We start from the raw sequence: 24,949 nt of genomic DNA, 5'->3' as shown, positions 1-24,949 counted from the left end.
CCCCTGAATTTGGTGAGTCTTTGTCTTTGTTGGTCTCCGGAGTGTCTTGTAGCGTGACATCCGTGTTTTTGTGCGGTGTTCGATCTTCCAGACCTGAATCGTGGTCGTTGTCATGGTTGTCCGCCATGGTGATGGGATGACTTCCAAGGTCCCCGGCAACGGCGCCAATGTTCCGAGGGTTACCTGAAATTGTAGGTCGATCTCAGTCGAGATCTTCTGTGTTGGTCGGAACTGATGTGTCTGGCTGGTGAATGGCGGTCGGAGCTGGTGCGTCCGACTTGTTGGACTGGTTGTGCTGTTGATCCTCTGTCACCGAAAGGTGGGGGGTACCTGCAAGGGACTCCGATTCTTAAGTTAGCAAGGGTATTAAGCAGGTTTTTATGTAGAATCAGAGTATGAGTTATACCTGGGCACTCCAGTGTATTTATAGTGTTGAGATGTGACCTTTTGGATAAGATAAGTTAGTTATCTTATCTTATCTTTATCTTTAGAGTTGAGGTCAGCGTATCTTCAATGGAACCGCCCTTATCTCTATAGGCTTAGGCCACCTTAAGATTTGGGTCGTGTTCCACTTGTTTGGGCCTTTTACTGGGCTCTCTTGTCAATTTGGCCGAGCTCTCTGAGAAGAGGTCGGATAGTCTGACCTGAAGAGGTCGGTCGCTTTATCTCCAATCATCCCAGGTCGGGTAGCTCGACCCAGAGTATGAACAGTGTCATTACTAGAAATTTTTAGATTTATATTTATAAATTATAAATTATAAATTATTATTTGCTTAGGTTGTTATTTTCAAATTTTAAGTTTGGGTTGTTTTACTTAGGTTGTTATTTTTTAAATATTAAATTATTTTATTTGTTTGGGTTGTTTTACTTAGGTTGTTATTTTTTAAATTTAAATTAAAGTCAATCAAATTTAAAAAATTTTAGTTATGAGTCAACTATAAAAATATAAGTTATGAGAGATGTAAAGCACCACAATTTAAAGTACATCAATCCCTTTCTTTACATATATTCAAAATCTCTCTACTTATTCCAATGGCTGGTATTCACAAAATTGCAGACATCAATCCTACCATCGACAATTTGTGTGTACGTATACGAGTGATACGGTTATGGACACTACCAAGTTACAAAAATTCTCCATTGCCATACTCAATTGAGATGGTTTGGCTCGATGAAGACGTGAATTTTCTACTAATATTTTTCTATTTTATTTTAAATTTATATTATTTATATTTTGAATTTATTTGTTTATTCCCATCTAATCGGTCTTTGATTTTTGTTCATCAATTCTATTTTATTTTATTTTGCATGTTTTGTAGTCTTTGACAAGGAGGCAAAATAAGTTCTGGAAAAGAGCTGTGTAGAGATACTTGATCCACTCTTATTTGGTAAGTTCTAACCAATATTTATTTCTAAAAACATTAGTGAAGATATTTTTAATGGTAATTTTTATATTATTTATTATTAATATATTATGTAATACCCTGCAGAAAGGAGATATATGGGATACACCTACACTTTTTCTCAACCTAATTGATAAGACATTTCTCTTCATCGTTGAAGTTCAAATATCTGATAATCCACATTTTTCACCTTCTTATAAAGTTAAGAAGATGACTGATAATCCACATTTTTCACTTTCTATTAAAAATTAGTTTATTTTTCTCTTCTTTGGTCATTAGTAGTATCTAATTTTTAAATAATAATTAATAACTAATTATAATTTTAGGATGTTGACTACATCGATGGTTTGCTTCCAATTTCAAAGACATCCTCAATCATTGAAGGGGAAAAAGTAGAAGGTGCTAAGGTATTTGTTCAAAAAATGAATCTTTTGTTTATTTATTTTCTCAAAGTTAGATCTTTATTTTATTCAAAAAATATTATTGAGATAAAATTAAAGGTGAGAATGAAGTCTTTAATTTAACGTAGTATTTTGTACAGAATTTGTTACTTGAATTCTCCAATGAAGTTGCGGACAATGATGAATCCGAAGTGTTGAAAAATGCTATTACACCAGCCAAGCGACTATCCTCAGAGTCGGAAGATTTGAAGGTGCAAGGAGATACCTCAATCTGCAAGAAGATCAAGCACTACAAGATTTTTATTTATTTGTGGAGGTTTTTTTTCTATTTGTGGAGGTTTATAACCCCCATCAAATGGTTTGTGGAGGTTTCTAAAACCCCCAAAATTTGAGGTGCCACGAGGTCTTTTGTGGGGGTTTTTAGAAACCTCCACAATCTATTTAGTGGGGGTTTTGTGTGTGTTTAATGGGGGTTTTATATTACACTTTTGTGGGAGTTTTAAATCACTTTTGTGACAGTTTAAAACCTCCACAAATTGATTTTTTAATTTAAAAAAAATAACTATTTTGTGAGACTTTTAAACCTCCACAAACCCTATAATTATTTAATTTTTAATTTCAAATTATTCATTAATCTTATTTCATTTACATATTCTCAAATTAAAAATTTATTTTTTAATATCAAAATTTAAAAACTAAATCTTTTATAACACAATTCCTTAATATAAAACATAAATCTATATATAAAAAAATTCTCAATGTCAATAGTTCCAATCATAATTCCATATGGTATTGTTCTAATTAACTATATAAAAGAATAGAGAGATACTTCGATAATTACATAAGAAAGGCAAAACATTGATTAATACTTAATAGAAGCTGAACTCAATCCAAATTTGGCTTCACAAAAGCTTTAACATTCATACATACATAACAATCAAACTTATCAAAAATTGAACTATACCGTAAATAATGAAATATGCATAGTTGTAACACTTGTCTAAATAGGAGCTTTTACATGGACAAATATAAAGGTAAACCTTTGATGGTCCAGCCTCATGAAGAAAATTACAAGCTTTCCGGCCATCATCTTCAGATTGAATCCTACAATAATAAATACAATGAATAAATATGCAAGTAAAACTGACATATTCATATAGATACACAAACAGAATAAATAAGTAAAACCAAGTTTAAATGGGATAAGATTAGAGCCAGCTCTTAAACTTTCTCATCAGTATAAACAGGTTCTGTGGGGCAAGCAAGATATGTCAATGTGACATCATATGTGTCCCCATTTTAATGAAAACTAGTATGAATAAAGGAGGCATGAAAGTATTTGGGAATAACAAACCTCTGGCGATAAATAGATTCCTGAGCTTTTCCATGAGCTGCTTTCATATGCATGTTGTGCACTTGCCCTTTAGCATTAAGTTCCTTTGCTAGGGCTTTATTGCCAATAAGATAGGCTTGCCGTGCCTGTTTCCAAATTATAAACAATTGAACTAAAAGATTTATATTCTTTAAAAGATTTATATTCTTTAAACTTGATGCATTGTATATATTATTTGCACATGAACACCTGCAGAAACATCTTTGCTAAACAGTCTTACCCTTTCACAATAAACTGATATTAGCTCTTGAGGAACATAAAGTTTTCCTTCGTCACCCATCACTGGATCACAAACTGACAATGAAACACAAATTCTTTAATTAACTGAAGATATACAAATTTGTTTATATATATATATATATATTGACTGTCATAAAAGGGCATTACACATGACCAAAGTACCTTGAGAGTATCATCAAAGATCAAGCTTTAACAGAGCTTTAACAACAAAATTAGCAGCATATAACATGACACTATACACTATGAGAGACAATTCCAATTTCCACACTATACAAGACAAGAAATTGAGCTGAACAGCACAAAATTCCATCACTTTGTCTAAATCTTCACATATACTCAATTTTCAAAAGCCAAGGATTAAAAGCCAACCACTAATTTCTCACCTTTTTCAATATGCTTAAAACCTATGGCTGTAAATGTTTCTGTCTGTCTACAACAACATAGATTCACAATATCTAAGCAAATCAAGGATATTCAAGTTATAAAATTTGTAATACCAATGCATAGAAATTAAAACCACTAACCTTATTGATGCTGGAAACTAATTCCTGCAAGCCTTCATTCTTTCATCAATCCTCTCATGACGTAACTGCATTGCATACGAGTAAACATGACAACATACACCTTATTATTTTTTTTTGGTTTCCTTTTATTCGATTACGATTTAAAGATGTACAAAAGTCGAGCAAGAATTAAAAGAAAAGCCATTTTTCAAGCAATTTAGTATCATATTAGTTGCCAAGAACCTGCGGATAAATCACAAGTTTTAGTTACTAGGTTGTACCTACTTTTCATGACAAATACAAGAGGATGTAAGGTAAAGTTCTTCATACTCACATGGATTTTGTTGTAGTCTAAGGCTCAAGGAAGGATTATCACTTCATTGATTTCCTTGAAATCAAAGTCCTATACAACAACACACCCTAAATCAAAGACATCACATTATTCGTACGCAAATCATTAGTAAATCACTGCATAATTAATTCTGCAAACAATTGTAAATTAGTATATATACTGCCCAAAAATGAAAGAGCAAAGTGGGTTCAGCAGATAGTTAGCAATTAACAATATCAAACTAAGGTATCTATGCTCAAACAGTACAAATTACACAAGGACATACAGCCTGAATTTTTTCAGATAAAAAGCTCTTAATTTGCACAAAGTGGCCCAATGTTTGGAACAGAAAATACAAGAATTCTTAACCTAATAAATTAAGCATCCATGGAAATGTTTTAATGGAATAAACTCAAGAAAAATGTAAAAACTGAAAAAGGGGGGGGGGGGAGATACTGCATTTTCTTTCTAATTCCATGCTCGATAATCATTGCATTTCCAAACATGTTTGCCACTACCACAAAGCCCAGATGCTATTCAATTGTATACTAATTTCTAAAATTACCTCGAGGAAATCATTAAATTCAGCTTGTTTTTTAGAAGCCGCAGCTCCCCAAGCCTCGCGAAACATCCGCCCAAGTACAAATACACCAACAGCAGTATCTGCAACAATGGAAAAGAGCAATGAACCATAAATAAAAATATTAACCGCATAAAGAAAGCATAACAAAGGGATATGAGTAGAGGGAGAAGTGGAGGCCAAGGGAATGTACTCCTAGTAAATTATTTATTTATGAATGAAAAACTATCATGCCCTAAGGCATGACCATTATCCACATTACTGCATGACTACTATTCAAGAAAAAAACAACGAACATAAGGTAAATAAGGAAACAAAAAAATTCCAAAATATACATAATATGTCACAAACATACATATTTCCAAAACTATTTTTTGCATAAGCTCCACCTTCATGACCCGCATACATAAAAAGAGAACCAGAGTGTTTGAGAGAAACCTGCACATGCAGGACAACAAGATTAACTCCACCAATGAAAATCAATAAAATCATAAAAATCACACCATTCAACAATTTTTCAACCAACACAAAAATTTAAAGCACAACAAACATACCTCTAACGTAGACAAACCTTTAGCTACCATCTCAATCATTCTTATCCTTATCTATAGGCAAATAGAACAACTATAATATAAGCAATATTTTCAGAACTAAACGTACACTGAATTGTTTACAAAACACATGATCAAACCTCTTGATCTGACTTCTCATTCTCGAATTTTGGGTAGAAAGTAGCTCTGATTTGCACCTGCGAGTATGTGGAGTTGTCCACAGTAAATTTCTCCAACAAATTACCACTACACAACTTGCTCAAACTGGGACTACCACTCGTTTTGGGCGAAGCTACAACAGCTTCGGCCCCTGCAGCAGCAGCATCAACTGCACCTTTACCAGCCATTTTAGCTTCCGCAGTTGCGACTCCACTGATCCACTCGCAGTTCCTTCCATCATGATAATATGACATATCTAACGAATTCAAAGCAATACCTCTACAATAATGTCTGAACCAAATTCCTTCCTCCACTTGAGCATGTTAGCACACATTAGCTTTGTTTTCTCGATATCAAATTTCCTTGCCTGAGGAATCTATATGAAAAAAATATAGAGTAAGCAACATAGCTGTTTCTAAATAAAATCAATTTATCAGGACTTCAAATATATACATTAGTATCAAAGTAAAAGAGTGTCGCGAAATCAAAATTTAAAAATTAGCAAAAATTCCTTGCACTATACCGAAAATTTCGTCGTGAAATCAGTAAGCAAAAATAACATTACTAATTGCATTGACATCAAGTTACTGAATAATCGCAAAAGTAACAAGTCAAATCCGAAATCAAAGAAGTAGTCAATCAAACTAAATTAATGTGGAAATCACAAGTCACAAAAAAGCTTCGACGGAAGAATGCAGAAGGAATGCAAATATGAATGAATGCACAAAAGAACGCAGAAGGGGATCTCAAAAATTACCACGTCGCGGCCTGAGGAGATGAGTTGACGGAAGAGATAACGGGAAAAGAGATTGTCAAAGCACATTGTGGCATTGGCACTAGCGGCAAGGAGATGAATGGCTGTGGCTGTGGCTGTGGCGGTGACAGAGAGGTGGCGACGGCGACGGCGACGGTGACGATGATGCTGCAATTTAGGGTTTTCATTCATAGGTCTTGCTCACTCTCCCCTCACTCGAAACTAAGCCAATGTTTCATTTTGGTATGGGCTTTGAGTGTTTGGGTGGGCTTCAGATGTGTGGGTGTTTTAATTTTGTGTAAATGCTGAGATTTTTATTTAGGGGGGTTTCGTAAATTGCTACAATTAGATGATGTTGTGGAGGTTTTCAAAAACTTCCATTATAAAACCTCCACCAATTAATAAAAATCTTGTAGTGAAGATTGAGAATAAAACTTGAGAATTTGGATGCACGTGTTTTAGAATCCCTTCTAGAGTCTATCTAATAGAATAATGTCAAGTATATGTTTGTTTTGCTAGAAACATTGTTTTTTCTTAAGTTATTATTTTTCTTTTGATTTTTTTTATTTATACGTTTGGAATTTAGAATTTTTTAAAATATAAATTGAAGTTATTTGGTTATTGCTTGTGGTTTTATTTTTAATTCTATTCACACCGTTAATATTCTGTTAATTTCTAATTTAGTATTTAATGTCATAAAGTTATAAATTTCTCATATGAATTATTGTTGATACAATTAAGTTAGTTATTGATTTTTAATGTGTATTTATTTAAAAAAATCTAATTATAATTTTTAATTAAAGTATTATGTTTAAAATTTTAAATTTAAATTCAAATAAACTTTTTTTTTTGAATTTTAAGTAAGAAATTGAGTTTGAAAATATTTTTTAAAATTTTATATAATTTATAAGCTATTATACTAATTACAAAAGATTATATTAAAATAAATAAAATTATCAGTCTTATTAAAATGTGAGGTTATTTATAATTTAAAAAAAAATTAATTTGACATTATTCTTCTATACTTAATTCTGTTTCTAATATTGTTCCGATAAAATTGAATTAATTTATAAAATTTTATTTAAAAATTTAAAATTTGTACTAGCTAATTAGGAAACTCTATTTAAAAATTTTAAATTATCTGTTTAGATTGTTTTACTTAGGTTGTTATTTTTTAAATTTTAGGTTATTTTGCTTAGGTAGTTATTTTTAAAATTTTAAGTTATTTATTTAGATTGTTATTTTTTAAATTTTAAGTTATATACATATTATTTTTTTAAATCATAAATTATTATTTACTTAAGTTGTTACTTTTTAATTTTAAATTATTTGCTCATAAATTAAAATTTTTGAAAAAATTAATTTAAATTTATTAAATTAAATAAAGATAATATTTAATTATTTAAATTTTGCTAAGATAAATTTTATTTATAAATTAAGTAACCGCTTTTGTCTTATAAGATCTCTACCATGTTTAATACGCCTCAGTTATAGTTAAGAAAACACTTTTTTTAAAATCTGTTGATTCTTTTTATTTGAACGCTATATTTAAAACTTTGAATATTTATTTTATCTACAAATTTAAATTAAAGCCAATCAAATATAGAGAACCTTTATCTTTATAGTAATACAAATGAAAATCTTATATGCTAACGTGGCGCTCATATGAGAATCTTTATCTTTGAACTCAATGTGGGTAACTTTATGACTACACATCATGAGTACGTGGTTAATTTAAACCAATATATCGATGTGCACATACTTTCAGAATTATCAAGTATCCCACGAGATGGATTTAATTTTGTGAGTTTTGACACTCTCAATACTCCTGAGTTCGATTATACATATTTGGTTGGTAAGTTTATTGTTTTAGAAAAAGTATAATTCATAAATAAAATTATTTATTTTATTAATAATTTCGGTTGTATTTTTTACTCAACAAACTTATTGATAACAATTTTTTGTTATTTTAATCCATTCTAGATGTTATTGAATATTATAACAACTTGAGTTTTTAAAATTTAATAATGCGTTATTCATGATTTATTATATTTGTTGAGAATTTTAATTAAAAAAAATATTTTTTTAAAAGTAATTAAAATTAAATTTTATAATACTTTAAGTTTAAAATTTATTAAGATTTTTAAACTATTTTTATTATAATGAGATATTTTTAAAAAAATAAAAATAATAAATATTATTACTAATTAAAAGAGAATTATTTACTTGGCTTTCGGTCAATGTGAAAAAAAAAGCCAAACGTGGCTTATGGTTATCGTATATATATAACACTTCTTTGGGCTTTATTCATTCATTCCACGGAATAGGATTTAAGAAAGAAAGAAAGGAGTTGAAAATGAGAGAGAGACAGAAGCTTGCATGAGACAATCGTCAAGATGTTGTTATTTTTTAAAAAATACTTGGTTTTATCTTTATAAAATAAAATAAATAATTAATTATTAATTTTTAAATTGTAACTATTTCTTTAATAAAAAATAATTTATAAAGTGTGTTTAAAATTTTATGAATTTTTTAACTTTTAAATTTTAAAATATAAAACATATATGTATATAATTTGGTACAATTTTTGTTGTTGTTATTTTTTAAGTTATAATTAGTTTTTTTTTAATATAAACACTTATACATATTAGATGAGTAAAATAAAATCTAAAAATTTTAATATTGACTTCAATGTAAATTTATTTATTTAGATTTGTTTCAAGATTTTATTCTATAAATTTAAATTTATTTATTTTAGTATTTTCTATTTAGAGTATTATTTTAATTTTATTTTATTATAAATATTTTTTTATATTATATTTTTTTTGTGCTTGAAGAATTTTAATTTATTGAGGAAAAAAGTTATTTTTGGTGAATAAATATTTTTCTATCTTTTTATTTAAAATATTATTATTAATATATTAGTATTAAAAATATAAAAGATAAAGCATACTTAAAAAAAATGTATTATGAGATTAAATGATTTTATGATTGTGGGTATTTGTCTACACGGGAGGCTGTGTGGAGAACTTTGGCAAACAAATTATTTGCCTTTTATTTATCCGAAAAACAAAATATCATCTTTAAATACGATGACAATCTTGAGAAAATCATGGATTAAGAGAAAGGGAAAGATAAAATGTTCTTAGCATGGATGGAGACCAACAAAGAATTTGAAGCAGGTCAAACTTTAACATATACTGAGTTTTCAAATCAATTTGTTTATAATATAGAAGAAAGGAAATGATATCCACGCAAGAGAGAATATTTTATTAGGAGATTAAACTATATTCCATCGGGTACATGTGATATCTACTATATGAGAATTTTGTAATTATTCAAAAACGTTGCACAACATATGAGTCTATTATGATAGTTAATGGGATTACATATCCTAACTTCCAAGATATTTTCTATCTTATGGGACTATTGCTTGACGATAGAAAATTCATTGCAGCTATTAATAAGGTCTGGTCATCAATTGAGAAAACTGTTTGTGATGCTATTGATATCTAATAGTGTTAACAAACCAAATCGTATTTGGAATACAACTTAGATATTATTGGCTGACGGGATACTATATATGAGGAGAAAAACATTGAAAACCAAGGTATTTCACTATGTGATAAATTATTATCGTATATAGGACTTTACTTGCTAAAATCAGTGTTCACTAATGGGCAACTTCATATTGCTTTGTCAAGAGTTAAGAGTCGCAATAGTCTGAACATTCTACTTCAAGATGAAGACAACAATCCAAAATTATCAACAACAAATGTCGTATTCAACGAAGTTTTTAATAATATTTAAATAAGAAAATAGTATTTTCATTTTAGTAACATATTATGATTTATACTTTTGTATATTTGTCGTAGATATAACTAATTTATTAACTATACTTTCAGACTTGAAATAAAATGTGTAACATGGAGCATAACATCATATGCCAATTATTTTTCTAATGAGGTTAGTAAAATACTTGGTTGTCGATAAATTTTCATTAGCCTTATAATATAAAGTTTAGTGTAAAATTGACATTCTACTATTACAGTTATATATATGTTCTTATTTTTTCATGTCTTTTTTTTTATAGCTCAAAAATATTATAGACTTCAAACTGTTTCATTTGCATTTTACTTGAATAAAGATAAAATAACATATTAAGTACGTTTATTATATAATGACGATGATAGTGTTATACTAAACTTGAGAAATTTATAATTATAAAATATTATTTTCGATTTACCATATCAAATTAAAATATAAACACGTGCATCGCACGAGTTTAACACTAGTTCAGATACAATTCCTATCCCTCTGTATAAAAATAAAATCTTAATAACAAAGACGAGGGAATTCTATGAAAGTAACTCAACAAATAACTTAACTCAAATAAAACTAATAATCATCCGCTGCTTTAAACTGAGTCTTCGAACTTGTGTCACTGAAAGGGTGGAAGATTTTGGGGGTGAGAACAAACCACGCGTTCTCAGTAGGGAATGAGAATGCCGTAAGAGTAATGAAATAAAATGCAAATAATTAACTTTACTCAATAAAACTATATTTTTATCAAATTTTTTGAAAATACTTTTTACTATTACTTTATATAATTAATTACCTTCTTTAAATTTTTTGAACTTAAGACAAATCTCAATTACAACCTCAGTTCTTAGTCACCTCAATACACAAAATAATAGCACAGGAAACAGATCAACACACAAACAAATAGCAATAAGACAAACAGCACAATCACAGAGAGAAAAGATAAGTAAACACAATCAAATGCAAATGTGCAAACAATGATGATGCATGTCTAATCCTATCGCAAGTAATGAGCTCATTTGTCGGTTTCGTCCCGCACCCAACGCAATCCGACTCGCAAGTCAGATAAGGTATTCCAGCGGCATAACCTCTGCAAGTTTTTACTTCTTGCATGTGCTGATTCTCCAGCTAAAACATGTGTCACTTTCTCCTGAAAGCCATTCCATACACATGGGTATTCCCGTACAATTACTCACACATAAAGCCCACGACTTAACATTTTCACATCAACACTATAACTATTTACTTTCCGTCACCCTTTTGTGACCTTTTAATCATTTCATAATCACACGTACCGGTTTGTCTTCTCTTTTTCTTTTAAAACCAAAACCAATCCCCCTTTTTATTTTTAACACAATTTTTTTAACATTTTCCAAAATGTCGCCAAATGAAATCATTCAATAAAAACTCAATTAGTTTTGAAGTTCACTAAAACTCCTCCAAATAAAATCTTTGAGTCAAATTCAAAACATAAGCCCTTTTCATATGTAAATCAAACTTTAAACATAATACTTTTCTTAAATAGTTTAAAATCGTAAAATAATTCTTTTCTAAATAAATCGAAGATCAAATAATACAGTTTCTCAAATCCAATCTTTTTTTTCAAATAAAATTTCGACAGCATTTTCCCTAAATCTCGGACTTTACCACCCTTTTCGGGTCCCAACCGAACCATTCTCAACCTCTTTTCAAACATTTCCAAAATCAGAAATTATTTTCAAATCTTAGTTCAATACCAACAAATCAAACCGACTTTCCAACTTAACAATCAAAATTCTCAGCATTCCTAAACAATCAAAATGCAATTCAAACTTATCATTCAGTCATTCCAAATAATTATAAATTATTTGCAAATATTCACTAAACTTCCATGGCATTCATAAATTAAAACAGTTAATTTCAACATGAAATCCCCTACCTTCGTATAAAATCAGAATCAACGAAAATTTTGTAAAAACTTTTTGACCGAGCTACGAAAGAAAAAAATGTCAGAAGTCGTCTGTGCCTCATAGAACTCTAATTGGTCGAACTCAAGGAGAAGAAGAGCTACGTCACCGTCAACTTCTACTGGACAAAAATAACACCAACGTATAGAGAAAGAGGATACGAACACTTTTATCGAATTAGATTTTTTATTGGAATTACAAATCGTAAGAAATAAAGTCAGAAGTTCAGAGATTCCATGGTTTCTCAATCTCTTTTTCTCACGGCCTTTCTTTCCTTTTCTTATGTTTCGGTCATGAATGAGAAGAAATGAAGAAGATTAAGGATAATAGTGATTTGTGGTGGTTAAGGTTGCGTTAGGTGTCAAGGTTTGATATATACGTATTGCATTAAAGCCACGTTTCATGATTATAAGGGAATGGTTATATGTATTAAAGGGTTACAAGCCACGTTCCCTATAATGAATTAATGATGATAATGAATTATTATAAGTGAATATATATATATAACGAATCTTTCTTTGTTTTTTCCATGGCTTCGGCCAATTCTCTTTTTTTTTTCATAATAATAATAATAATAATAATAATAATAATAATTTTAATTTTATTTATTAAAATAATTTTTAATAAATAATTTAAAATAATAAAATAAATTATAATTAATTTAAATTTTAATAATTATAAATTAATTTAATTATTCGTAATAAATTAGTTTTTAAAAATAAAAAATTTTAATAAAATAGATTATAACTTATTTATATTTTAAAAAATGTGAGTCATTATAAATCATAACAAAATATAATCATAAAGTCTACCAAATAAATCAATTTATAGAGTTCAATCCTTATATATTTACTAAAATTATAATTTATGCTTCATGTAATATTAAATTTATGTAAAACTATATTCTTTTATGAACTACATATTATTTTTGTGGTAAAAAAAATATAAGTTTCTTGTAAAATTATTTTTTCTCCTGAAGAAAGTTATTGCCTAGTTTAGAAAACTGTAAATATAAGCATACATACTAATCATAATCATATATGATAAACTTAAAATGTTAATGCACTCGTTACAAAATAACAGGTACTTCAATATATACATAGATATAAGTTGTAACTAAGGTCAGCATCAAAGTCTTTAACTCTGCTTACAAATGTTTATAGGTTGATAATAACAATTACAACTCTAAGATAAAAGTGATAGTATTCCAATCAAAAAATTCTGACAATAATGAAAAAGCATAAAGGCAATGTATTTGACTCGATGAAGGCTCTGTTGGAATGGAAGTGTTATTTAGATTATTTTTTTATTAAGAGTAGATATAGGTTTATTTGTTATAATTTTTTTAGTAGAAGTATATTAAGAGTATATAGTATATAAAGTGTAATAACTTAATAGATATTTTTAAATTTTTTTTTTAAAGACTTAAATTTATAAAATAAATTATAACTTATTTATATTTATATTTTAAAAAATATGGGTAGTTACAAGTAATAACAAAATACAACCATAAGGTCCACCAAATAAATCAATTTACAGAGTTCAATCCTTATATATTTTCAGGTACTAAAATTATAATTTATGCTTCATGTAATATTAAATTTATGTAAAACTATATTCTTTTATGAACTACATATTATTTTTGTGGTAAAAAGAATACAAGTTTTTAGTAAAATTATTTTTTCTCCTGAAGAAAATTGTTGCCTAGTTTAGAAAAAGGATAAGTATTGTTTTCGTCCGTAACGTTGAGGGTTAGAATCAAAACCGTCTCCAACATAATTTTGGATTTAGAATCATCTTTAACGTTTTTTTCGTATTAAAAATGTTAGTTTAACTTCTTCTAAACAAAAATGCCCTCCACTACCATTCATTATACCACTTCATAACTTCTTCAAAGTTAAGATTTGAGCACCAGTGATACAAAATCTGAAGCTATTTTGTGAAGTCATGATATGAATTGGAATCACATAAGCCCATTTAATTACCCAAAAAAATTGAGATCAATTTAATTGGAATCACTTGCATGCGAGTCACCAAGAACAGAACTCAATTTAAAACAAATGACCTGGTAAAATACCTTCCAACTTGTGCTCTATTCTTGGTAGCCATAGATGCACCCAAGTGTGCATAGGAATGGTCTCTCCATGTAGTTTCCAAGTATCTGCGGCATCTGACAATTTTGGCAAGATTATATTGTCCAATATTGCAGTGAGGACTGAAGGAGGAAGCAACTTCTCCTATAAATCAAGAAATCGTAGCATTGGCTCAGGATTCCGTGCTCATATCATAAACCTTCTTGAAAATGCTCCTTGATTTTATTTCTGATTAAAAGCAAGAAAGCAGAAACAGAAACAGAATCGAGAATCCAGAAGCAAGAAGCAAGAAGTAGAAGCAAAAAGCAAGAAGCAGAAGCAAGAAGCAAAATCAGGAAAGCAAGAAAGCAGAAAAAATATCAAAAAGCGATTCCCAACGGCAACAGCCACGACGACAGCGACGGCAGCTCCAAACTTCGCCGGCGCAGTCCCCCACCCCCCCCCTTTCTCCTTCCCCCACCTCCACCCCCGCGTCCTTTCCTTTCTCTCCCCCCTTCCACACACGCGTTCTTTATTTTTTTTAAATTTTATAATCTTTTATTAAAGTAGAAGTAGTTTAGAAATAAAATTAAAAATTTTATTAAAAATGACGATTTTAATACGAAAAAAAAAAAACGTTAAGGATAATTCTAAACTTAAGATTACATTGGGACGATTTCGATTCTGACCATCAACATTAACGACCAAAATAATACTTATCCCTTTAGAAAATTGTAAATATAAGCATACATACTAATCATAATCATATATAATAAACTTAAAATGTTAATGCACTCGTTACATAATAACAGGCACTTCAATACATACATAGATGTAAGTTGTAACTAAGGTCAGCATCAAAGCCTCTAACTCTACTTAGAAATGTTTATAGGTTGATAATAGCAATTACAACCCTAAGATAAAAATGATAGTATTCCAATCAAAAGATTTTCACAATAATGAAAGAGCATAAAGGTAATGTATTTGACACGATGAAGACTTTGTTAGAATGGAAGTATTACATAGATTATTTTTTTATTAATAGTAGATATAAGTTTATTTGTTATAATTTTTTTAGTAAAAATATATTAGGAGTACATAGTATATAAAGTGTAATATATTTTAAGAGATTTTTTTTAAAAATAAGTTCTTCTCATTATTGAAAAGAATGAAAAATCTCTTCAAAAAAATATCTGTTGACTTATTTCACTTTATATACTATGTACTTTTTATGTACTTCCACTAAAAAAATTACAACAAATAAACTTATATCTACTATTGATAAAAAAATAATATAGATAACATGGTGTTGACACCAATGATAATAACTTATTTTTTTTCCATTTTTTAATTCTTTTTAGTCTATCAAACCATCAACATCACAACTTAAACAACTCAGAATATACAATTTTTTTCCGAGAAGTATAATTCTAATTTGTATACGGAGAGTAGGGTGGCAAAGCGGGCTGGCCCGCCTAGGCCCGCCAACTAAAATGGGTTCAAAATATTAGCTCGTCCCGCTTTATGACGGATTGGCGGGTTGGCGGGTTAACCCGCTTGACTCTTTTTTTTTTTTTGAAAAATAAAATTTATTAAAATTAACTAAAAAATAATAATTAAAAAATCAAATACAAATAAAAAATAGTCAAATTATAATATAATTTTTTTTTAATTTTTAACTTCAATAAAATTGTTCAAAATAATATTTATCAATAGAATCATCTTTATTTTAAAAAATAAGTCACATAATTTGAGCATATATACGAAATTGTAAAATAAAATAAATAAAGTTAATAACTAAAAGAAGAATAAAAACAAAAAAAATGAAAAAAAGTGTTTAAAAATTCTATCATTATTAATTTTCTAATAGTAATCACTCTTTTATTTAATAAAAAATAAAAAAATAAAAATATTCGACCCGGCGGACCGGCCCGCCCTGCCCCGCCAAAACCCGCCAATTTGGCAGTGCGAGTTTGGCAAATTTTTTTAATTTGGCGGGCTCCAAATCATAGCCAAACCCGCCTTTTATAGCGGATTTAGCAGATCGGCCCGACAGGCTCGACCCATTTTGCCACCCCTAATCGGAGAGAATTAAACAGAAAAATTAGAAATAAGAATGACATACCTCAATGAATGTGTAACCATCACCATATCTGAATGGAATTGTTTTTGGAAAGCAACTTGAAAGCAAGCAATTCATAAGAAGGCTGCAGTGAGCTTTACTATTTTGAAATGAACATACTTTTAAACTCGGAATGTTTGATACTTGGAAGAGTAGAAGAAACTTGAAATTCATGCAGATATGTATAATCTTACACAATTCAGGGTACATAAAATCAAATAAGCACATATCAAATTTACTTAAATAATAAAAATGCTTAGTAAAATAATGAATTTAAACGTTTATATAATATAAATAAAAATATATAGTAAAACAATTAATAACTAAATTCATAAACGTCTATTTTATTTAATTTAAATAAAATTATTTATTTAAATAGTGAATAATAAAATTCATTTTACATATCCTTCATAAGTTAGATTAAATAAAAATATACACTTAAATAACTAATAAGTACATCATCAACTTAATAATTTTAACAACAAATTTAAGAGAAAATCATTCACTTCAATATTTAATAAATATAAACATAAATATTTTATTATTTAATTAAGTTTATTATAAATTTTTAATAATTCAAATTAATAACTAAAGTAATAAATATATGTTTAATAACTTAAATATAAAAAAAAAAAACTAAACAAACATTTAACTAACAAATTCATTTTAAAGTATGCCTAATATTAGATCTTATTATTTAAATTCTTCCTAACAATATATTCATTTGCCTAATATATACTGTATATTACTTAATACTCTAGAATACAAAATTATTTATTCACAATTTTATTACATTAGTAGAAATGGATAATACATGGTAATAACAAAAATAATTTTTAGGGAGTATATGACAGGTTGACAGTGCTACGAATCAAAGAGTGTAGGTATCATTTTGGATGGATTTTATACATTGAATTATTCTGTCTTTTTTTTTTTTAATAAAAACTACTATTTTAATTTTAAATGTAGGAGTTAACTTCTAACACTGTAGATGACTAGATGTTATATTTTAATTTTAAAAATTTTCAAATGAGTTTAATATTATTTTGAAGTTAAATTTAATACGAACAATTAGTATATTTGAGAATAATCATATTTAACAATATAACAATATTGAATCTATTAAAACTTTTTGAGATGACGTATATTTAAATTATTTTCGTAGAATTTATCCAAACTTTAAGAGCAAAAATAATTCTTGAACCAAATTACACTTGAAACCGAAATAATTTGTTGCCCTTTCTATTATTATTAATTTGTTGTATTGAGTGAACAAATAGTCTAAGCCAAGAGTAGTAGGAAAATTCAAATTAAAGTGATTGCATTTGGAATTCTTATTCCTATATGGTATTAAAAGGGAAGAGTGTGGGCCAACTACATTGATCTAGTTGTCATATAGTCTGGTTTAAAATAATTAATAACTTTAAATCGGCATATATTAGTTAACTTTTTTTTTAATTTAACAAAAAACCTAAGGACATTAGTTTTTTTGCATACCTCCGATACTCAGAGTTATTAATTTATTATTAGTATTTTTGTCCATTGACAAGAGACAAACTTTTAAATAGAACTCTCTGATCCACTATAAATTAGTCCTTAATTTGTCAGATTAAGGGATATACCATAAAAAACAAAAAAAAGAAAAACTTCTGTCTGGTGTTTTGTAGGAAATATATATCCAACCTTTCCTGCATACATCATTTAGTCACTGTTGCTAACGTTCGAAAGCAAGTCAATATCATACCAACAAAAATCTTTGAAATCAAGTATAAATTTTGAAGTTCTTAATAAATCGATTAATCAAATGCATGGTACTTTTGAAAAGCAGCATGCCAACTATATATATAATCTCAACATTCTCAAGGTTTTCGATCACTGAAAGATTGTTTTGGTCTCAGGTTCAAAAGTGGCATTAGTGATTGCAAAAGACCCAAATAATAATAATAATAATAAATTTGTGAAAAAATAGAAAAAGAATAGATGAAGAAATTTTATTGATTGTTGATTGATTGAATTGTACTAAAGTGTGTTGTAAATTATGAGAGTAAAATTAAATATATATAGAACATTGTCCTATGAAAGATAAAAGCAAATATAAGATAATAAAGACTAAAATTGTAATTGAATTTATGTATTCTGTTGGGCTGAATTTGTGACTATGAGACTTCCTTATTGTTGTCATGAGCTAAAGTAGAAGAGTAGTTTAATACGCCCCCGCAAGCTGGTGGATGGAAGATGTCAATAATCCACAACTTGAATAAGTTTCGATGAAATTGTTGAGGAAAACGCGTCTGACGTGGTGACGCGGAGGAAGATGCGTGCGGCGGAGCTTGAGCTGCTGGCGGCAAAAAGATAAAAGGAGATGCTTTGCTTGAGCAGCGATCTTCAAAAAATGCGTGCGGCGGAGCTTGAGCTGCCGACGGCAAAAATATAAAAGATGCTGTGTTTGAGCAGCGATCTTAAAAAAAAAATGCGTGCGGCGGAGCTTGAATTGCCAACGGCAAAAATATAAAAGGGGATGCTGTGCTTGAACAGCGATCTTCAAAAAAATGCGTGCGGCGGAGCTTGAGCTACCGGCGGCAAAAAATATAAAAGGAGATGCTGTGCTTGAGCAGCAATTAAAATTATAATTGAATTTGTGAAATCTGATGGGCTGAATTTGTGGGCCATGAGACTTCGTCAAAAGAAAAATGAAAAAATAAAAAAAATAAGTGCGTAGAGCGCAATAAGATTGATCTTTAGAAGGCGCGTATGGCGCAATAAGAGTGGTTTTCAAAGGGCGCGTAGAGCGCGATAAGAAAGAGAGCGCGTAGAGCGCGATAAGAAAGAGGGCGCATAGAGCGTAATAAGAGTGCAGATGGAACTGCTTGAAGAAAGGAAGTGCAGACGGAATTGTTGGTAAAGAACCGGGATAACTAAAACTGTGGTAGGATTTTCACTTGGATGCATATAACTAAATCTATGATTATATTATTTATTGTGGGAGGAGGTTGAAAAAGAAGCATGGTAATTTTTCACCGAAAAGATGATAACTTATATATCCTCCTCAAAGAGGATACCATGGCTCTGATACCATGATAAAATTGTGAAAAAATAGGAAAAGAATAGATGAAGAAATTTTTATTGATTGTTAATTGATTAAATTGTACTGAAGTGTATTGTCAACTATGAGGGTAAAACTAAATATATATATAGAACATTGTCGTATGAAAGATAAAAGCAAATAAAGATAAGATAAGAACAACTAAAGATAAGATAAAGATAAGATAATAAAAACTAAAATTGTAATTGAATTTATGTATTCTATTGGGTTAAATTTGTGGCCACGAGACTTCTTTATTGTTGTCATGGGCTAAAATAGAAGAGTAGTTTAATATATTTTTTTTATTTATAAAATTTTCTTAAGATTCATAGAGTATCAAAGAAGAATAACGAGACAAAAACAAACCTAAACCAATAATAAACAGTGAATCAAACAAATAGAAAAGATAAGAATATTTATAGAATCCTAAACTTGAGAATCTGGCGCAGCAATTTTGTTCTTTTGAAAAGAGGACTTGACGAATTTGTTCCAATAAGGATGATTCTCCCACACAAGAGAAATTTCTTCAATGGGAACACCTTTTGTCTCTGGCAAGAACTTGTAGATAAAGATACTCATAACAATCACAAAGAATGCAAAGAAGATGAAGAGCCCGAACTTCAAATGGCACAACATCGAAGTGAAAACTTGGACAATGGCAAAGGTGAAGATCATGTTAACCGAAACGTTGACGCTCTGAGCTGCCGATCGAACTTCAAGCGGGAATATTTCACTAGGTACCAACCATCCTAGTGGACCCCACGACCATGCAAATCCTGCCACGTAGACACATATGAATACCACAATAGTTAAGGCAAACCACTTGGGAAGAACTCCAGGGTTTCCATTTGTTCCAAATTTGCTACCTATTGCAGCTGCGATCACAAGCTGACAGATAAACATTTGAGCACCACCTTCGAGAAAAAGCTTTCGTCTGCCAACCTTGTCAACGGTAAAGATGGAAACAAGGGTGGCAAGGGCGTTACAACCTCCGGTAATCATGGCAGACATAAGAGAAGCAGCTCCACCAAAGCCAATAGTTTTGAACAGAACAGGAGCATAGAATGTGATGACATTCATGCCAGTGAGTTATTGGAAGAAGGGAATGGCTATGGCCATGGTGAGGTGAGCCCTGTACTCACTTTTGAGCAAAGAAGACCAAGGATGCTTGACCTGTTTGGAGGCTTCACTGGCAGCAACAAGATCCTTAAACTCCTCGTCAACATCATTGGTTCCACGAATCTTGATTAGTTCCTCCTTGGCCTTCTCAGCTTGTCCACGCTCGATCAACGAGTTTGGAGAGTCAGGAAGAAACATTGCACCGATGATGATCATTATTGCAGGGACTCCTGCCAAACCTAAGCTATAGCGCCACCCTTCGCCGTTCTCCATCTTGGCAAAAAGGTAGTTCAGAATATTCGCAACAAAAATGCCAATGGTGATTGCCAATTGAAACAACATGTTAAGTGCTCCTCTGTATTTGTATGGAGCAACCTCGGACACGTAGATCGGCACAGACTGATTGGCGCATCCGATTCCAAAACCTAGCAACATGCGGCCAACAATAAGCATCCAAACTTGTTGGGCGAAGCCGTTCAAAGCTGCACTGGCGAGAAAGAGAACACCACCGGAGATTATGGTGAGGCGCCTACCGAAGGCTCGAGTTACCTTGGATGCAAAGATTGAGGCCACAAGAGCAGCCAAATAGAGAGACGAAGTGAAGAGTGTGAGCACTTGGCTATCAAATTTACAATATTGGTTATCAGTGGGCTTAATGTTGTGCTCCTTTGCATACACATCAGGGAAGAATTTCTTCAGAAAAGGATTCATAGAGGTGACTCCACCTGAAATGCCTAAGTCATATCCAAAGATAAGACCTCCAAATGCAGCGGTGACACATGTTATGAAGACTCTGAAAGTGAGTTTTCCGGGATAGTTCTTTTCGGAAGACCCCTTCTCTATGAAACCACCTGCCATTATTGTACTAGCTAACACAAGCAATCAGTCAAAACAGATACCACGATAAAATTGTGAAAAAATAGGAAAAGAATAGATGAAGAAATTTTTATTGATTGTTGATTGATTGAATTGTACTGAAGTGTGTTGTAAAGTATGAGGGTAAAACTAAATATATATAGAACATTGTTCTATGAAAGATAAAAACAAATAAATATAAGATAAGAACAACTAAAGATAAGATAAAAATAAGATAATAAAGACTAAAATTGTAATTGAATTTATGTATTCTGTTGGGCTGAATTTATGGCCACGAGACTTCTTTATTATTGTCATGGGCTAAGGTAGAAGATCATAATAATAATAATAATAATAATAATAATAATAATAATAATAATAATAATAGTAGTAGAATCTTTTTAATAAAAAACATCCAAATATAAATAGATTATATTAGATGAAGTTAAGCACTAAAATAAATGCATAAGCTTGCACATCTAAGAAAGCAGCAACACCTGAGTTTTAATTCAAATAAGGAATATATTCCGCAACACGGGATTCTGGCAATGCATCTAACATGGCCTTAAGATCTTTAACATTTTCGAAAGGCCTTTCCGAATGTGTGACCTTCACAACCTTCAAGCCATGCCAACAACACTTGTTGAGCCTTGAATGGAGATAGCACCCACACCTCTCTCTCTCTCCATTAGCATCTCATAGAAAAACTGTTGTTTTTGTGAAATAACATAATAAATTTAGAGGCTCCATGACATTTTTATGTATGTTGATAGGTACTGATATTATGAAGCGCTCAACAAATGAAACTCGCTATTACAATGAAAGTAAAGTTGTAAAATAAAACAGAAAATTGGGAGACAATGACATACCACAATGAATGCCTTCATATTAAAATAGGAATCCAAGCTGAATGAAATAGTTTTCGGGAAGCAACTTGAAAGCAACCAATTCATCAGGGGAAAATAGTGAGCTTCATCATTCATACGAAAACGTAATAATTGAACGTGTTTAATACTTGGAGGAGGTGCTGAAACTTGCAATACACCCAGGCTTTCTCTACTCTGCATAATTCAGGGTACAAACAGACAAATATATAAACAGAATTGGAAAATATGCAAGCCGAATGAACGAATCAAACAGAAAGTGTATACTTACTGAATATGGCTCACGGATAAAAAGGGACAGAGACGCCAAAACCTTTTGAGGTTTAATGTTTTGGAGAAATTCCCTCAAGCTATAAAGATGCCAATTATTCATACCGAAATGAACATTGAGTTCCAGTTGATTAGAAATTCTCATAAAAGATATGGCAGGTATATCTTTCATCCTCAAACCTAGAGCAATATGCAACATCAAAGTCTCAAGGAAAGGATTCCTATAAAACTGTTCAAGTAACCACTTGTTTGGGCTCCTTAAAGACCACAAGTTAAATGCAAGCATCTCAAATTTGTGCAACTATCCAAATTCAGCTTGAAAGGCGTATGCATATGAAGAGCATGATAACATAAGTTCTCAAGATTCGGAGAATCAACATATACCTCTTTATTCTGTGAATATAAGCTCCTTCAGCTTTTGTAGACCATGCAAGCTTAACGATTTCACCGGATCTCCTATGCTTAGTGGGTTATCTACCTTACATAAATGAAGATCTAAATATTTAATCAGAGGAAAATGTGAAATGAAATGCTCCATAACTCCTTCACCTCCAAAAAGTATATGACCAAACACAATGTTTTCATTGAGAAAAACTCAAGGGAATGGTTTAAGAATGCTGGGTCTAGTCTGATTTCACCACTCAACACCAACTTAGTAAGTGACTTGGCTTTAGTGAGACAAATTGGAAGGTTATACGGTTTGCCCAAAAAGTCACCAGTGTGGTGAAGCTCCAGTACTTCAACACCACTTTCCCTAGCCATCTGTATCCACTGATCAACATGGGGCGCACTTGCCTATGGTCTAACATATATTTCAAATCGAGCTTAAGTTCTTTGATCGCTAAGCCTTGGTCACAGAGCCTCGCCAATCTTTTCCTGACATAATCAATGAAATGTCCAATTTGCTAAGCCAGAGAGAATTACTTGGAGGTAATGCTAAATCATGCAAACTAAAAAAATTCTCGCTGCACACAGATAATATGGGAAACGAAAACCATGTTTCTCTCTATGACTTTGACAAAACACTAGTTTTAGCAGCATCTTATCTGGCAACCTTCCGAGGATGTCATGAAGTATAACTTTTGGCAGACCGGATATTCGGTCCATTTCTTCTCAAACTACAGTTGTGTCCCTGAATGAGAGTATAACATCATAAGCCTTAGTAACGGAAGGATCTAAAGTCTAAACACCTCAAAATAAATGGGAACTCAGAACTTTACAGGAACGAGCATTTTCATATTAAACTAAAAATAAATAAATATAAAGCTCATAAAGTTTTCAGCATCACCCAAAATGTTGTGGCATGTAGACGGTAGTTTAAGTGTTTAACCGAACCCTATGTAAAATTTTCAGAAAATAAACTTCAAGGACTTAAAGGGTAAAAAAAGGATCTACAAACAGAATGAAACAAAGCTATGCTTAAAATTGTTAAGATTACAGATTTGAGGAAAGAGCATTTACCGAAGAAACTTTGCGGCTTCGTTTAGTCTTTCTCCAACTCTATTGTTGAGGACTCTTCGATACGCTAATGATCTAATCCCTCTTCTACAAATAATAATCATTCGAATTCCGCTGGAACCAATAGAGTATTTGTATAACGTATACAATGAATTATTTATTTGGTCCAATATGAAGTAAAAAATGAATATTTGGGATAAAATACTACTAAGTTCTCAAACACAATACGTTTATACTATTCGGAATAACTATGTGGGTACCAGGATAATAAACATCTAACTGAATCGAACATCTCTAAACCCCCAATTGTATACATTATATACATATTCCATTGGCTCCCTATACTTCCTCTAATTATTATCATAATCAGTTAACATAATCTATAACAATATATAATGGGAAAACCTGTTTTGGTGTCCAAAACTTTTTTTCATTTTTATCCTTCCTAATAACCTACCTCACGTCAGTTACTCCGCGTTATAATACTCTTACTACCTCATCTTCATTCACGTTCTCATTTTATAAATCCACGTAACTTCTATAATAATGATCTCTTTCTTTCCTTATTCTCTCTCACTTCACTATTGCTGTTACTAGAAAAACTTCCTTCGTTTCTCGTCCATTTTTTCTTTGTTTTGATTAATTACAGTTGACAGGATACCAATGGAAGTGGTTGACCGACTTGACAAGACTATGTCAGACGACGAAGACAAAATATGAGCTAAGAAAAGAAGCAGGAACACCTCGCCAAAAGACGTGACAGTTAAGTTATACATCCCTTTAATAAATTTATATAATTAGTATATCATTTAATATGAATTATCTTTTACAATATATTTTCATGTTAATAACAAATTTATTCAATACTCATAATAACATGGTCCAAGTAACAGACCGAATGATCCAAATATAGGTAAGAATCTTCTATATTTATTTAATTAATAATAATTTATTTCTTAGGCTTTGATTCGGTAAACCTTCCATAATTGTCCTAAATAATATTG

The 24,949-nt window shown here is 30.5% G+C and overlaps 1 protein-coding gene, 1 long non-coding RNA gene and 1 pseudogene across 6 annotated transcripts; all 3 read right to left on the bottom strand.

Annotated features, from left to right (window-relative positions):
* Positions 1–2,643: 2,643 nt before the first annotated feature.
* LOC110266732 (tRNA ligase 1) lies at positions 2,644–6,694 on the bottom strand. 5 transcript variants are annotated; one of them, XM_088497826.1, is made up of 10 exons: positions 6,319–6,694; positions 5,543–5,937; positions 5,406–5,456; positions 5,207–5,289; positions 4,837–4,934; positions 4,275–4,360; positions 3,935–4,026; positions 3,418–3,521; positions 3,159–3,283; positions 2,644–2,908 (listed from the first exon to the last, which is right to left on the bottom strand). In XM_088497826.1, the coding sequence occupies exons 2-5, from the start codon at positions 5,813–5,815 to the stop codon at positions 4,868–4,870; spliced, it is 474 nt and encodes a 157-aa protein (XP_088353952.1). In that variant the 5' UTR covers positions 5,816–5,937; positions 6,319–6,694; the 3' UTR covers positions 2,644–2,908; positions 3,159–3,283; positions 3,418–3,521; positions 3,935–4,026; positions 4,275–4,360; positions 4,837–4,867. The 5 variants fall into 5 exon arrangements, with proteins under 5 accessions (XP_088353952.1, XP_088353950.1, XP_088353951.1 ...); XM_088497824.1 differs by having other exon boundaries at positions 3,418–3,491; positions 3,962–4,026; XM_088497825.1 differs by having other exon boundaries at positions 3,418–3,491; positions 3,962–4,026; positions 4,275–4,343.
* Positions 6,695–19,785: 13,091 nt separating this feature from the next.
* LOC148543625 (sugar carrier protein C pseudogene) lies at positions 19,786–21,337 on the bottom strand (annotated as a pseudogene).
* A 635-nt stretch (positions 21,338–21,972) lies between these two features.
* Positions 21,973–22,754, bottom strand: LOC107614731 (uncharacterized). Its single transcript, XR_015899335.1, has 3 exons — positions 22,489–22,754; positions 22,203–22,394; positions 21,973–22,040 (listed from the first exon to the last, which is right to left on the bottom strand). It is a non-coding gene; the product is annotated as an uncharacterized LOC107614731 (long non-coding RNA).
* Positions 22,755–24,949: the final 2,195 nt, after the last annotated feature.

This window comes from Arachis ipaensis, chromosome B9 (assembly GCF_059453495.1).
Source record: "Arachis ipaensis isolate K30076 ecotype BB chromosome B9, ASM5945349v1, whole genome shotgun sequence".
NCBI classification, from domain to species: Eukaryota; Viridiplantae; Streptophyta; class Magnoliopsida; order Fabales; family Fabaceae; genus Arachis; species Arachis ipaensis.
Note: the sequence above shows the minus strand (reverse complement) of the source record. Positions and strands in the feature narration are given on the sequence as shown.